This window comes from Alligator mississippiensis, chromosome 8, assembly GCF_030867095.1.
Source record: "Alligator mississippiensis isolate rAllMis1 chromosome 8, rAllMis1, whole genome shotgun sequence".
NCBI classification, from domain to species: Eukaryota; Metazoa; Chordata; order Crocodylia; family Alligatoridae; genus Alligator; species Alligator mississippiensis.
In genome coordinates this window covers 73,649,641-73,663,938 of record NC_081831.1, presented here as the reverse complement: position 1 = coordinate 73,663,938, position 14,298 = coordinate 73,649,641, and the positions used below count along the sequence as shown (strand labels likewise).

The window sequence follows — 14,298 nt, the reverse complement described above, 5'->3', positions numbered from 1 at the left end:
TATAAGGAACACAGAGGCACGATGGGAGGGTGGTAGGGGGTGGAGGAGCGGAGGATGGGTCTTGCTTCTTTCCTTCAAGGGTTCAGATAGCAGAAGAGGAATCTGCCGTAGGTGCCAACTTTTATTTTTGCTGGGGGGAAAGGGGGGAAGAAGGGTGGGGACAGCTAAGATGATGGACATGTGGAAGGTTTTTGCATTTCAGGTGACAGCCCTCTTCGGAGAGTGGGGGGAAAGGGGGAGGGATGGCTAAAATGGCAATGACTGATTGCAGGCAGCCTTGCAGAAGGGATAGCAGCAAAAAGGTTAAAGTCAATCATCTCCAAAAGCAAATCCAAAATCTGCCCCACACCAGTCAAGAATGCAGCCTGCCAAAAGATTTCAAGAGAAGCCAGCCAGCAAGGAATGAGGGAAGCAGATGTTACTGCCAACATTTCAGACCTCTGCAAAGGGAGGGAAGCAAGTCCCATGGATGGCTAGTGTGGTCGGCTATGCAGGGGTCATAGCTTGGCTTTACGGTTCAGGTTACCAAGTGTCCAATAGCTGTTTCTAAATCTAACATGATATTCAGAGAAAATCATGTATTTCATAATTGCAAACTTCAGAAGCTTGGAGGCCGTGTGTGCTCAGATGCCCCAGGCCTCCTGCGCATCCCAGCCGTGGTTGCACACCACGGATACTCTGGCCCAGAATAAAAGTAATTTGTAACTGCAATAACACTCTAGGAAATGTCAGTGTGTCCAGATGGAGTTGGATAGATCAGAATGGATGTAGCTAATTAGCAGACTCCCTCCTTCAATGGCCTGGGAAACTGGGTACAGCCCCACCCCTCTGAAGTCAGTAGGTGTCAATGGTGAGTGAGTGAGTGTGTGCGTGCGTGCGTGCGTGCACAGCTGTACTTATTTTCATTGCTATGGTTCAGGGGCCCATGAGCCACAGGCATCAGGTGCACTGTGTGTCTCTAGAGACCTCTTCCCCTTAACTTGCTGTTAGCTCTGTATCTTGGATGTAGTGCTGTTTGGTTTTAGTTTCTAGATGGCTTCCAGGGCTGGCTGCTTTCTCCTCTGAATGAAGCCTTTAATCCTTAGCATTGCCAAAATGTTTTCTTTCAAAATACAGCTACGTGCTGCGTGGGATGAGAAATTATCCAATAGGACTGACACGGGATGTTTTCAGTAGCCGAGTAAAACAAATCTCTCTAGCTCTAAATGCACTATTTTAAACAAATAAATAAGAAATCAAGATGGATCGAGAACGCTGTGCCGCAGCCGGATCTCTGCCTGAACACAGCTGTCAGAAGCTCCAACTTCAGTAATGCTCTGTCCCCATGGAGGGCTTTGCAGGTTCGTATAAGGCACTAAGAAGTAACAGCTCCAGACAGGCTGGGTGGAAGTATACTGGGAGGCTTCAAATGAACATTTGCACAACATCGCCCACATACCCCAAGGGAACTCTCCAAACTACCAGGAAATGGTGTTCATTTTGAAATGAGAAAATAATCAAACAAGAAAAATACATGAAAATGAGATATAACAACTTGAATTCTGGAGACCCAACTCAACAGGACCCATAGATGGGAGGCTGCCACCTGGGTCCACTCACCAAGCTGGTGTAAATTGGAAATAATTGCCCGTACACAATTGAAGTTGCTATCGTTGCACACATTTACAACAACAAGGAACCTGGTCCACTATTTATGCTGTTGGATATTCAGTTTCTGTGCTGAACACTAGGAAGAGGATTGTTTTGTGTCGTGATATTTAAATGTCAATTTGAATTCTCTTTCTAATGTGCAATTATTTCCCCTCTTGCTTCCTCTGTAGCGTCCCACACTTCAGAAGCCAAGAGGTGACCCTAGCGAACTCAATAAGCACACTACAGTGACTCCACTCAGGCTGGGGTTTCATTTAACAGCTCCATTAAGTGGTCTTCAACCTTTATTCAATAAACTTACTAGAGTGGTTTTCAACCTTTTTTCATTTGCTGATCCCTAAAAAAATTCGAATGGAGGTGCAGACCCCTGTGGAAATGTCAAGTAGAAGTGCAGACCCCTTTGTATTGTAAATGTGGGTCCTCACATACTTTCGACTGATGACACCCATCTTGCGTGGACCCCTTAGGCATAGTCTGCAGACCCCCAGGGGTCTGTGGACCCTTGGCTCACTAGAAAGGATTATTATTTTGATACTGGTGATACTTCATGAATAAGCACTAGGTCTGTGTGACTGGTTATTTTTGCACAACAAGAAAGAGAACTTTCTCCCTCCCCTTTCTCAAATATATTCTTTTTTAGGCATGGGACTTTTAAGACTGCTGACATGACAGAACAATATTCACTTTCAGTGGTACTTCTGCTTCTAAGTGACACAGGGACATTTGAATATGCCACTTCAAATCTTTAACAGATGCAGAATCGGCTAAACCAGTGTAAGATGCACAGGCCTGATTCACCCCTAGTTACCCCAGTTTTACAGTTGATTTCAAGACTAAGGATGCATCATTTTCTAGCAATTAAAGCTCTCATCAAGAAAACCTCAAATACATACTTAACTTTAGGCTTATGACTATGTTCCCCTAGTTCCACTACATCAAACCTCCAGCCCAGCCAGTGCTCTAACACCCACATATTAGCATTATTTTCACAGTCTGAACTAGTGTCTGGTGGAAAGAAATGGCGCTTGTCTATTAGTTACCAGAAATAATTACAGTATATTACGTTGGCCTTTTTTTTTAAAAATCTGCAAGCATAGTGGAAATCGTCTGGCAAGAAATATTTCAATTTTATAGCACAGCTCGGGCTGGACATGTTTTTACTGAATGTGCTGTCAGGAAATATTAATGGAATGGCGAAGTTTGGCAAAAAGAACTAATCTTAGCAGGTCTTCTGAGTAATCAATTCACAATTTGTAATCAATAATGCACATATAAGAGGCATCAGGATACCTTCCTAACTCGAAGACACAATGCAACGTCCAGTAAAGTGAACAGGCTTCCACTGATACCAAAAGACCTTCAAACAGAGCTGAAGGCCTTATATTGCAAGGTCATGAAATACTTCAGACATCAGTTGGTGGTAGGTATCTTATGGTTCCAGTTGCAAGCAAGGTCCCTCAGAATCAGGGAACCACAATATTGCTTTCTTCAATACGACTTTCCCGGGAAACGGCTTACCGTCTGCAGCTTCATCGCCTCCAAAGTTCTGCCTGTAGAACAGCATTAACTCGATGTTGTAGCACTTATAGATGGTCACGAGCAAAACAAACAGAAGCAGGATAGCTCCCAGTCCTCCAGCCAGCTCAATTTTGTAGATCAAGTCTAGAATAAGCAGCAAAAGACAGACAGGTTATGAGCCTTCCCGGCTTTAACTGCTCTAATTCACTGTGCTCTTGCACATACAAAGGTGCAACTACTCATTATGACTGTTATAAAAGTAAGGCTGCCTAATTTTTAGTTCATTTCCCATTATTTAACTTTACCCATTCACTTCTTCTACTGCCAGTTTAAAACTGCCATCCAGAATGCATTTGAGGCTATAATCATAATTCTTCTATGAGCGAATTATGCAGTGATTTTACACAGAGGACTAATCAATCTTTAATTAGCTTGCAGAATTTGACTCTATCTTCTGTCTTGGCACAGTATATCAAATACTGTATGTGGCATGTGAGAATAATTATATGAGATGTATTTCACCCTAATGTAGGAGACTTTCGTTCCCAAAACAATGCTAAACCATTTTATATTTACAAAGCCAACAGTTGACTTGAGTTGCTCTGAAAGCCAGGGCCTCAGCTGAGCTCATTTAAGTGCTGGCTTAACCTCTCAAGTGCCTAGACTTTAATGTTTAGGGGGCATATTCTTTAATGTCAAGTATTAACTTGCAGCAAGAAAGCAGGACTGTAGGTTATGCCGCTAAGTGCCGCTTTATTTTAGCTGAGCTGAATATTGAGATGCATTAGGTCAGGAGTTTTTCGGCTTTTCTTTAGCATGAACCATGGATGACATGTTAATGGGACCTAGACCAGGTTGCAAATTTTCCAGCGGAACCTTTTTTTCCTGTTAGAAAATGCTGATTTGACAAAATCAAACAGTTTTATGGGACTGTCTTGATCTTGCCAAATTTTTCAATGAAAAGTTCTTGAAGGTCCTTGTTTCAACATAACCATTTTGACATTAGCACTGCATATTTTAGTCTTGAGCATAATGCTGAAATTAGACGTTTTGACCACACTGAAAAGGAATTTGTTTTCAAAAAGTAGTTCAAATATTGCTGAAATGAAAACTTTGGGGAAATTTCAGCGTCTGTGGGGAGTTTCCGAGTTCTAATTGTTTGTTCCCGTGTGGGATGAAAAGAAATTTGAAACTCTTACATTTTCCCAAGGAATGACAGCTCGGTTGTAATGGGGACATTGTCTCCTAGAAACCATTTATAGTAATCAAAGGAACAATCTTCCCTGCTGCTGAAGCCACATGACATCCTTGTAACAACTGCTTGCATGGAAAAGTGGTATCAGAAAATTAATGGAGAATTTGAGATAAATATATTTTCCCTTTTGGAAAGGAAAATCAATCATTGTCTCTACTTTGTTCTTGACTTCACCTTCGTCTCCAATGAGTCTCGTGAAGGGTTTTAAGACTGTGCTCTTTACCTGACATAGCTGCAAGAATCATTGTGCTCTTTCAGGAATTTAGAGGTCTTTATTTGAAGGAAACCAAAACCAAACCCAAGCAACAATGAACGCTTGACTGGCTAAGCCACCGAGGCGCTTCCTCTCTCCCTGTGAATTACAGTCGCAATTTGAACTGAGAGAAGCAATGCTATTAACAGTTCCTAATGCACTGATCTGTGGCCATTGGCAGGATTTTCCTCTGTGGAGAGCTCCTGGCTGTTTAATCTTCCTCTTGGTCTGGTCCAAGACAGCCCAGATATGTGGATTTTCAAGGCCTGAGCATTTGCAGCCACTGAAGCAGAACATGCCTATCTATTTATCGATTATAGTGGGCATTGTGTCAGGAAAACTCAAATTTGACCGTAATCACGTCTAGTTTTTCACCTGCAGATCTCAAAGTGCTCTACAAAGAAAGTCAGTCGCATCATGCCCATTTCACAGATGGAGCATCCGAGGTGCAGAAATGTGGTGTCATCTGTTCAAAGTCACCCAGCAGACAGACCAGTGACAGCCAGGATCAACGTGGGGTGCCTGAGTCCCAGCCCTGTGTATTGTTTCAAATTGGCTCTCGTTAACAAATCCACCCATGATGATGTATCGATGCCCCTGGAGGTTCTGGCCATCGGGCCAAACTCTTCTCTCAGAAACAGCATAGAAAGTAGCACGCTTGGCATTGCTGTGCATTCCCATTGCATGCTATTCACAAGACAATCTGATGCCGTTAAGAACGGCAGCAACCCATATTAGTTACACAATCAGTGCAGGTATTTACTGCTGGGATCAATATTATCTGAAGAGCCATAAATCTTTATGTCATTCATGCCAATTTTGAATTAAAACAAAAGTAAATCTGTCATGCATTTTTAGGGTGAATTTTACCTTGCAATGCTTCCTGTGTCAATAAGAATCAGTCAGATGCCATCAACCTATTCCAAACATACAGCATCTCTGTTCTCCAGCAAGAAGTCATAGATGCCACAGAAATAATGGATGAGAAAGGTGTATTATACTAGCCAGTCATTATTCTTGAAAATGTAGGACTGTTTTTACACGGGATTTTGCAGTGCTACCTAACTTCCTACCTAACTTCAAAAGTCCAACCTAGGGAACTAGCTTGACCACAAAAAGTGGAGCTGTCTGGGAATTGTTTTCCAGAATAATATTTGAGAAAGATTTGGGGCAAAATTGAAGTTTTCTGCAAAAAACTACGTCAGCAGCCCCCACGCACCTTGTAGGCAGGAAGTGTAAGTGCCGAAGGCTTTTAGGAGGGCTGCCAAGACGGAGGGACACGTCCCCCTGCCTTTCCATTGTGCCGAGGCCCCAAACTGCGCATCGGTTGCAGGGCTGGACAGGCAGAGAACTAGGGCCATGGAGACAGATGGATAAAGACCTCCAGCTCCTTCTCTTCCCTCAGCTTCCAGTTGGAGAGGCGGGTGTCTGGCTCTTGGTCTCTCCGTCTCCCACATCTGAGCACATGTTAAGCATCTAGGCTTTGACCTCTGAATTGACAAGGACCTAACTCGTGGGTCATCTAAAATGTTCACACTAAATCCCTTTGCATGAAAAATGTCACCGGGTTAGGATTTTGTCGCAGTTCAGCACCAGATGACACTACGCGCATCCGTCATCTCTTTCATTCTTAGATTCATTTCAGTGCACCTATGTGCATTGCCACAGTCCTCATTAAATTATTCTCTTTTTGCAATTCACCCTCTTCAGACATAGGCCCTTCCAATACTGCTGCTTCGCCTTATGTGTTTAGCTCTTTTAATCTTTCCTCGTAAGTCAGCCCAACTCGCTCCCTGATCAGTTTGTTTTCCTCTCCTCTGAACTCTCTCCAGCTTGCAAGCATCTTTCTGCCGATCCAGCCTGGAGAATTAGGTAAGCGCTGGGCCAGAGTCTCACAACTGCCTCCATTGTTTGCTCTGGGCCCCGAACTCTCCACCTCTGCATACAGTGCATCTCAAAACCACATAGGAGGGTACAGCAATCCCTTTCTGTACTCTAAATTACTCACTTGGGCTGTTCCAGCCATGGCGGACCCGGCACCATGGGACCTATCTCCAAATCCAGTGCAGTTCAGGAGCTAATCTATAATCTATCAAAAACAAATCCACTCAGATAGGTTTTATTAGGACCAGACTCTGCCAGACCTACTCACGCTGAGTAGGGATTTTGTGCTTGCCTATTCATACCGAAGGGAACACCAGCAGCCAAAATGTCCGGCATTAGGAAGGATATCAGAATTCGGGCATTATGCTATTAGACCGAACACCCATAGTAAAGGGGAAAAGGCAGCAAGATTATGTCGTACTTAAGGAACTATTATTTGTAGCACTGACCTGGTTTAAACACAAAGGGGTCTATAAAAATCCAATCCACCTGCATTACAATCAATAGATTTCTTTGCAGGTAGGTACAACGTCAGACATAATATTTGTTCCCATTACGTGAAATCCACATTCTTGAAAGTGAGTGTTGAGCCAACATTGCTGCACTATTTCCTTTCATCTATAGACCTACCGTGTCTTTTCACTCAGGACGCTGATTGATTCGATTCAGCTTGTCAGGAGCTGTTATTTGTGTTCTAAGGTGTTCATTTTGTAGTGTACTTAGATACTTTTTGTCAGCCTATTTCAAATTCACCCAAAGGGGAATCTAAGTTATTTCTTTATTATTCACGGAGGAGGGAAGTTGTTGGCAGGTGGGTGAGGACTGAAAAAACACTCTGCCTCATACACTGCCAAAGAACAGGCAGCATGGAGGCAAACGCCGCATGGAAAATATTTTTTAAATGGTAACAAAGCAAGTCATAAAGAGTTTTCAAAGGATGTCAGAGAAGACAAATGTGGTTGTGAACAGACCAAGATCTTCCTGGGACACATCTGTGTCTGTGTGTGGTCGCATGTCCACATCTGAAGCAATCTCTGTACGTGTTTAATTTGTAAGCAAAGGTGCCGCGCTCTTTGCTGACAGTGTCCTAGATGGTCATCACTATGAAGCTTATTAAACTCTTCAGTGCCAAAATATTCTGGTTTTCCACATATGTAATATGGACATAATACCCATTTTCCGGATCTCCAAAAGTACCTACAGAAACTCAAGAATTAAGAGGGGTTGATCAATTAGGGGGGTTACAAAAAAAGAGGGTTGAAAGGGCTGGGTTTGAAAGCACTCAGGTGCGTGTCTCACCATCGGTACAGGCATGCCCTGAGACAGCACAGGGAATAAGAGCTGGACGACCATCATTAATACTGTCCATGCTCTGCCCATCCTGACAAGCAGATGGGATAAGACATAATTAGCTTAAGATGCAACAAGGACAATTCAGGTTAAATATTAGTTAGTACTTTGTAGATATGCAAACACTCAGACAATGGGACGGGCAGCAAGGGGTGCTGCAAGAATATCAGCAGTGCATGAGGCAAGGCCTGAAAATCAGCACCAGGATGTGAACTTCACCGAGGCGCAACTCCAACTTCTGTATTCAGCAGTGTTTCTTACATAATTTCACCGGCGTTCTGAAGCGTCGGCATTTTCTTGTTATAAATAAACTCGCTTTGTTATTCTAATATACCCAACACAGCAGAACATTTAACAATGTCAACAGAGATCTACTGATTATCCATCTCCTATTTATTGTGCTAAATAGACGGAAAAGGAGAATGTTTTTGCACTGTGGAGTTTAATCCTTTATAGTGATAACTACCGATTCTTTGAGCCAGGCTTGTGTTATGTCTTTATAATTGGTATTGGAAATATTCGTGAATGTACGTTTCTCATCACCAATGTGCGTCCCCTATTCGGAGAATGGTCTGTATCAATTTTTATAGTGTAAAGCACCATTTCTCAACCTGGGGGGGGGGGGGGAACATACCCCAAAAGTGGGTTGCAGGAATATATGAAAGGGTTGCAAACAAACTTTGAAAATGGATTCTCCTTTAGAGGAGAGAAACGTGGGAAGCCGTGGATTTTCCCGTGCAGGCTGGCAGTGTTCCAGCCTGCAAGGGGCTGCTCGTGGCCCCCCCTGCCCCACACGCTAGGGGGCTGGGGGCAACAGGTGGGGAGTGAGGGCACTGGGTCAGGACCGGCCATTGATGTTCGCAAATGGGTCCTGGTACAAACAAAGTTGAGAAAACCACTGGTGTAAAGTCTTTGCTTGCTGTCTGATTAATTTAGGTACTGATCGGGTAGACCACGGCACTTTTCCTACTCCATTCCTTAAATGGGAAATTACCTTTCTTCTCAGCCAGGTCTTAACTGACAATTTAACAGCTTTGGTTCCTGTTGAAATCCTGCATTTTAGATTTGCACAGATCCTAGCCATCACCCGACTTAAGAGAGGCTGCTGACACTAGCAGTATCAGAAGCAGTAGGATGTGTTACTGTTACATTTCTTGTGATGATAGCTTAGTCAAAATACAGGATATAATAAAAGACACGACTCATTTGGACAATTGAAAACCAGAACTCCTGACAACGGCATCTCTACTATTTCCAATCTTAAGTATAAGGAAACTCAGTGGGGCGGTAACTGTCCACATGCTACAGAAGCGTCTTTGCTCCTGTTCTGCTAAAAAGTTGTCATGTCTTTGATTAAAGTGTTCAGACTGAACGGTGAACATGCATAAAAGGAGAAATACATTACATTATAGGAAATGTACATTAATTATCCGATCATGTACCAACATGGAGTTTATGCCCCAAACTCTGTGGACGAGACTTGCTGCTGGTTTAAATGGTAAAGCCTTCATTCATTTTGGTGGAACTATTTACACTAGCCAAGAACCTCACCTCCAGAGCTGAACCATCTCAGCCTACTTCACTCAAGCTTTTAAAAAGCATTGCCTTTAATAGCAGATTTAAGCCATGATTTAAATTTACTTTGACTTCACTAAGTGCATACAGTAAAGGCCTGGCCCCAGTGGCACCAGTGCATGCTTTGTCACTGACTTCAAGGAAGCCTGACTTTCCCCTACACCACCCCATCGTGCATGGCGGTTACGGACAAATACCTTTTTTGCGCAGAAGAACGCTGGCGTGTTTATGCCCATTTCTGTTTTCTACGTGGCAGGTGTAATTAGCCAGATCCGCCTCCTCGACAGCATCAAAGATCAACATTAGTTGGACTTCTTTTTCTCCCAGATGTTCTTTGAGGAGTCTGAAAGGAAGAATAAAGTCCCCTCTTAGTTGTGCGACGGGGTCAGACTGTCCACGTGTGACACAATGCGATGGCCCTTCCACATGGACAGCATGGAGGAGACGTGGCAGAGCTGGCTACCTCTTGGGGGCAGAGGAATAGGCCTCTAGCCTATTTTTGAACTTTGGAAAAGTTTAACTTTTGGAAAATCAGCCTCAATTACTGTGCGTTTCTGCATTTCTTGGTTCTGACAGAAACTACTAAATGCTCCAAGAAAAGGCTGAACTTGCATCATTTCTGGACAAAAGAAAAATCTCCCAAGAAAACCTGTTCTGTGTGCAGACACCAACTTGTGCTTATGTTTCATCCATCTAAATCATCCTGTGTCTGGTGAATCAAGTCTAATTTCTCTATTAATATTCTATTGATATATTTTAAACTCAGGAATGTCTTCCTTCTCTGTTGGTAAACAATATGCTCAACAAATCTGGGTCTACAAATCACGCAGCAGGGAAAGGAATAAAGCAGCTAACAGAGAAGATATCGGGGGCATTAATCAGAAACACTTGGTGAGTTTGCAGGGTTTCCCAGGCTTAGATTTATTATAATCAGCAAATTTTCACACACTGTAAAAACAATCAAGACAGATCACAATTAGGATAAAACAAACCATTATTCTAAATGTATTTAAAACTGAAGCAAAACTACTCACTCCCTTATGTCTGGGAGATCAGCTAAAAAAGGGCTCTCTTAGGAAATGGAGATGCATTTGGCCTGAGCATTTTTGCTGCTAATTAAAATCTCAGCAAAATTAACTCTTTATAATGGGATCAGTCATGGAAACGATAACAGACATTATAGTGGAGCTGCACAAAGGCAGCAAATGCCAGGAAGCTCCTAATGGGGTTAGGCCTTTGCTTGCTTTTCATCAGCAGGACAGAGCTCATGACTAATTCCTTTAAACGCGTTATGGATTCAGGCAGAACATTAAAAGATGTGTACAGCTGCTAAGCTTTGGCATTTTGAACCAGACTTATGAATACATAGAGCCACACTTTCTGGGAAGAAAATAAGTGTAGTAATCTTAAGCTTTTAACCTAAAAAAAAGTCCAAACACGCAAAGACAGAATGGTACCTTGGCCCTTCTGCAGCCGGTGAGAACTCTGCATTGACTTCCCATGAATCATCTTGAGCAATGTGACTAAAACTGTACGAGCAAACTAAGCTAAAAAACAACAACAAAAAGCCCACCCCAACCCCCTAAAAACCCCTCTAAATAATTGTTTGGGCTTGATCCAAATGGATTTTTTTTAGTGAACTAAAAAACCCATAAAAAATAATTGGAAGTATTGTATTCAACCTGAATCATAGAATCATAGAAAATGAGGGTTGAAAAGAGACCTCAGGAGGTCATATCTAGTCCAACCCCTGATCAAGGGCAAGGCCATCCCCAACTATATCATCCCAGCCAGGGCTTTGTCTAGCTGGGCCTTAAAAACCTGCAAGGATGCAGATGCCCCCACCTCTCTAGGTAACCTGTTCCAGTGTTTCACCACCTTCCTAGTGAGAAAGTTTTTCCTAATATCTAACGTACGCTTCCCTTGCTGCAACTTGAGCCCATTGCTCCTTGTTCTGTCATCTGTCACCACTGAGACCAGTCCAGCTCCATCCTCTTTGTAACTCCCCTTCAGGGAGCTGAAGGCTGCTATTAAATCCCCCCTCAGTCTTCTCTTCTCCAGACTAAATAAGTCCAGTTCCCTCGGCCTCTCTTCAGAAGTCACGTCTCCCAGCCCCTGAACCATTTCCGTTGCCCTCCGCTGGACTCTCTCCAGTTTGTCCACATCCTTTCTGTAGCTGGGTGCCCAAAACTGAACACAGTACTACTCCACATGTGGCCTCCCCAGTGCTGAATAGAGGGGAATAATCTCTTCCCTCGATCTGCTGGCAATGTTCCTACTAGTGCAGCCCAGGATGCCATTAGGCTTCTTGGCAACAAGGGCACACTACTGGCTCATATTCCGCTTAGTGTCCACTGTAGCTCCCAGGTCTTTTTCTGCAGAGCTGCTGCCCAGCCAGTCAGACCCCAGCCTGTACCGGTGCATGGGATTGTACTATCCTAAGTGCAGGACTTTGCACTTGTCCTTGTTCAACTTCATGAGATTTCTTTTGGCCCAATGCTCCAATTTGTTGAGGTCTCTCTGAATCCTAGCTTTACCCTCCAGCACATCTACTACAAGCCCCAGCTTGGTGTCATCTGCCAACTTGCTGAGGGTGCACTCCATCCCATCTTCCAGATCATTAATGAAGATATTGAACAAAACTGGCCCCATGGCCGACCCCTGGGGCACTCCACTTGATACCAACTGCCAACTAGACGTCGAGCCATTGAGGCTGACAATCCAGCCAGCTTTGTATCCACCTTACAGTCCTTTCACCCAACCCATACTTCCTCAGCTTGCTTGCAAGAATGCTATGGGAAACCATATCAAAAGCCTTTCTAAAGTCAAGGTATACCAAGACCACTCTCCCTACAACCACAGAAGGCAATCAGGTTGGTCACACATGAAAATATTGTTCTGTGTTCTAGTTATTTAGCTCTTTTTTACCCCCATACACATATACACACATATATACACACACATACACATATACACACACATTTATTTATTTATTTATTTATTTAAAGAGCTCAATTTCAAAGCACAATATCTTCTATAATAAAAAGTCAAACTGTTTCATATGGAAATTTCCCAGCATTTTTTTTCAGTCTGACTTTGATTGGGTTTGTGAATAGTGCTGGTCCCCCACCTTGAATTTTTTGACAAATTTGCTATTCACTGGTGGTGGGTCTAAAAACGACAAGACAGTAGAGAAGTGAGTGTACACGCATGCAGGTCTCTGTGGAGAAGCCAGCTTTTAATTACTGCTTTTCCTTCAGAAGCGATCCTTGTTCATCCTGCTTTTTCTTGAGATTCCTGATCATGGGATATGTCCACAAATCTGTAGGCAGTATCTCAGCCTGTGTTGCACTGTGCACTCATCAGATGTAGCTAAGAATTTGGGCTGCTGTTTTTAAAAGTGCACATATCCTCTATTCCTTCCCTCAAAGAACTGTTAACAATACACCGCGAACAATGAAAGCGTACACACACACCTGCACATAAATACATCTCCAAATTGAAGCCACTGAACTAATAAGAGGTGTAGTGGGCTTCGTCGTTCAGTCCCTCTCATTCTTTATTCCACTGTGTTCCCCATTTTTTTTTTAACTTATAAATTGTCTGTTTAGATTTAAAGGTCCCGAGGAGAGGGCACAGTCTTCCTACTTGTCTTTAAAATACCTAGCGCATTATCTAAACAGCAGTAGCAATTTTGCTTTCTTACTTCGGTATCCTCCCTTGAATATAGGCTTCGCATCCTGGCTGAGCGTTTTGCACCCACTAATTGACTTGCGTGGGTGAAGAGACAGAGAGCTAGGTTAATCGGGAAGGGAAAATAAAGGTTCAATTGAAAATGTCTCCATTCAGACCTTCTCATGATTCTAGTAGGAGTTAAATTATTTCCATTTAAAAAAACTGAGAAGCTTCCCGTGAAGATGGGGGCGGGGGGCAGACACAAATATATATATTAAAGCAAGCACTAGAAAAGATTTGTAAACTGTTCCATGGCACTGTCTGAGGAAGGAAAAAAATAGCAACTGATAGGTGCTTTGAAAAGTAAGATTTATCACTGGAAATATTTCTCTGCTGTGGCAAAGGACTGGTATTGAAATTCACTGTGGACTCCTTTGATAATAAGATGCAATTCACAACTCGGCAGGCAGGCTAAAAGACTATTATTCCTCGTTTAATAGGACTGGTTCAATTTACATGACATTTTTATTACGGTTGTAGAAAACCCACCTGGTAAGCAGGACTCATCTCTTTTTTTCCCCTCTTTGCAGTCCTCTAACTTTTGGTGTGCTTCATTCAAGGGAGCACAGGTGTGGGTGATAGGAGAAGGCCCTTCTCACAGAGAAGGGATGTGATATCTTGATTTCCCTGCTGCAAAACAAACCAGTGGACCAAGCAAGTGGACCATTTCACAGCCCTCTAGATAAACCACCTCAGGACCTATTCTATAAATCTTACCCACACTGCACAGCAGTTGCTGATCCAACTACATCCATGGATTTGACTTTGGAAAACTCAGGGGCGCTCTCATGCTCTCAGAAAATAGCTCCAACTAATTCTCTTTCAATTAATAATAGTAATGGCAGGATTAGAGAGCTGAGATTTGTCCAGACGTTGCGTGCTTCTGTGTACAAAAATATCCCCTCAACAGCTACACTAAGTTCAATAAAAGACCCAAGGAGACTGAAAAAGCAAATTCAGATTATACTTGGAAAGCTCAGTAATATTCTTTTTGCCTTGTCGAAGCAAAGGGAAACAAAGTTGAAACTTTAGATAATTTGCAATGGAAAAAGACCTGGATATCCCTTTCATCTGATTA

General features: G+C 42.9%; 1 protein-coding gene across 1 annotated transcript in view; it reads right to left on the bottom strand.

Moving 5' to 3' along the window:
* IL1RAPL2 (interleukin 1 receptor accessory protein like 2) overlaps positions 1-14,298 on the bottom strand; it is a 567,145-nt gene that overhangs the window by 16,750 nt on the left and 536,097 nt on the right. Inside the window, exons 8-9 of the mRNA XM_019487751.2 lie at positions 9,683-9,828; positions 3,169-3,312 (exon numbers count right to left, since the gene is read on the bottom strand). Of these exons, the coding sequence (XP_019343296.1) occupies positions 3,169-3,312; positions 9,683-9,828 (290 nt within the window). The remainder of the gene's footprint in view (positions 1-3,168; positions 3,313-9,682; positions 9,829-14,298) is intronic.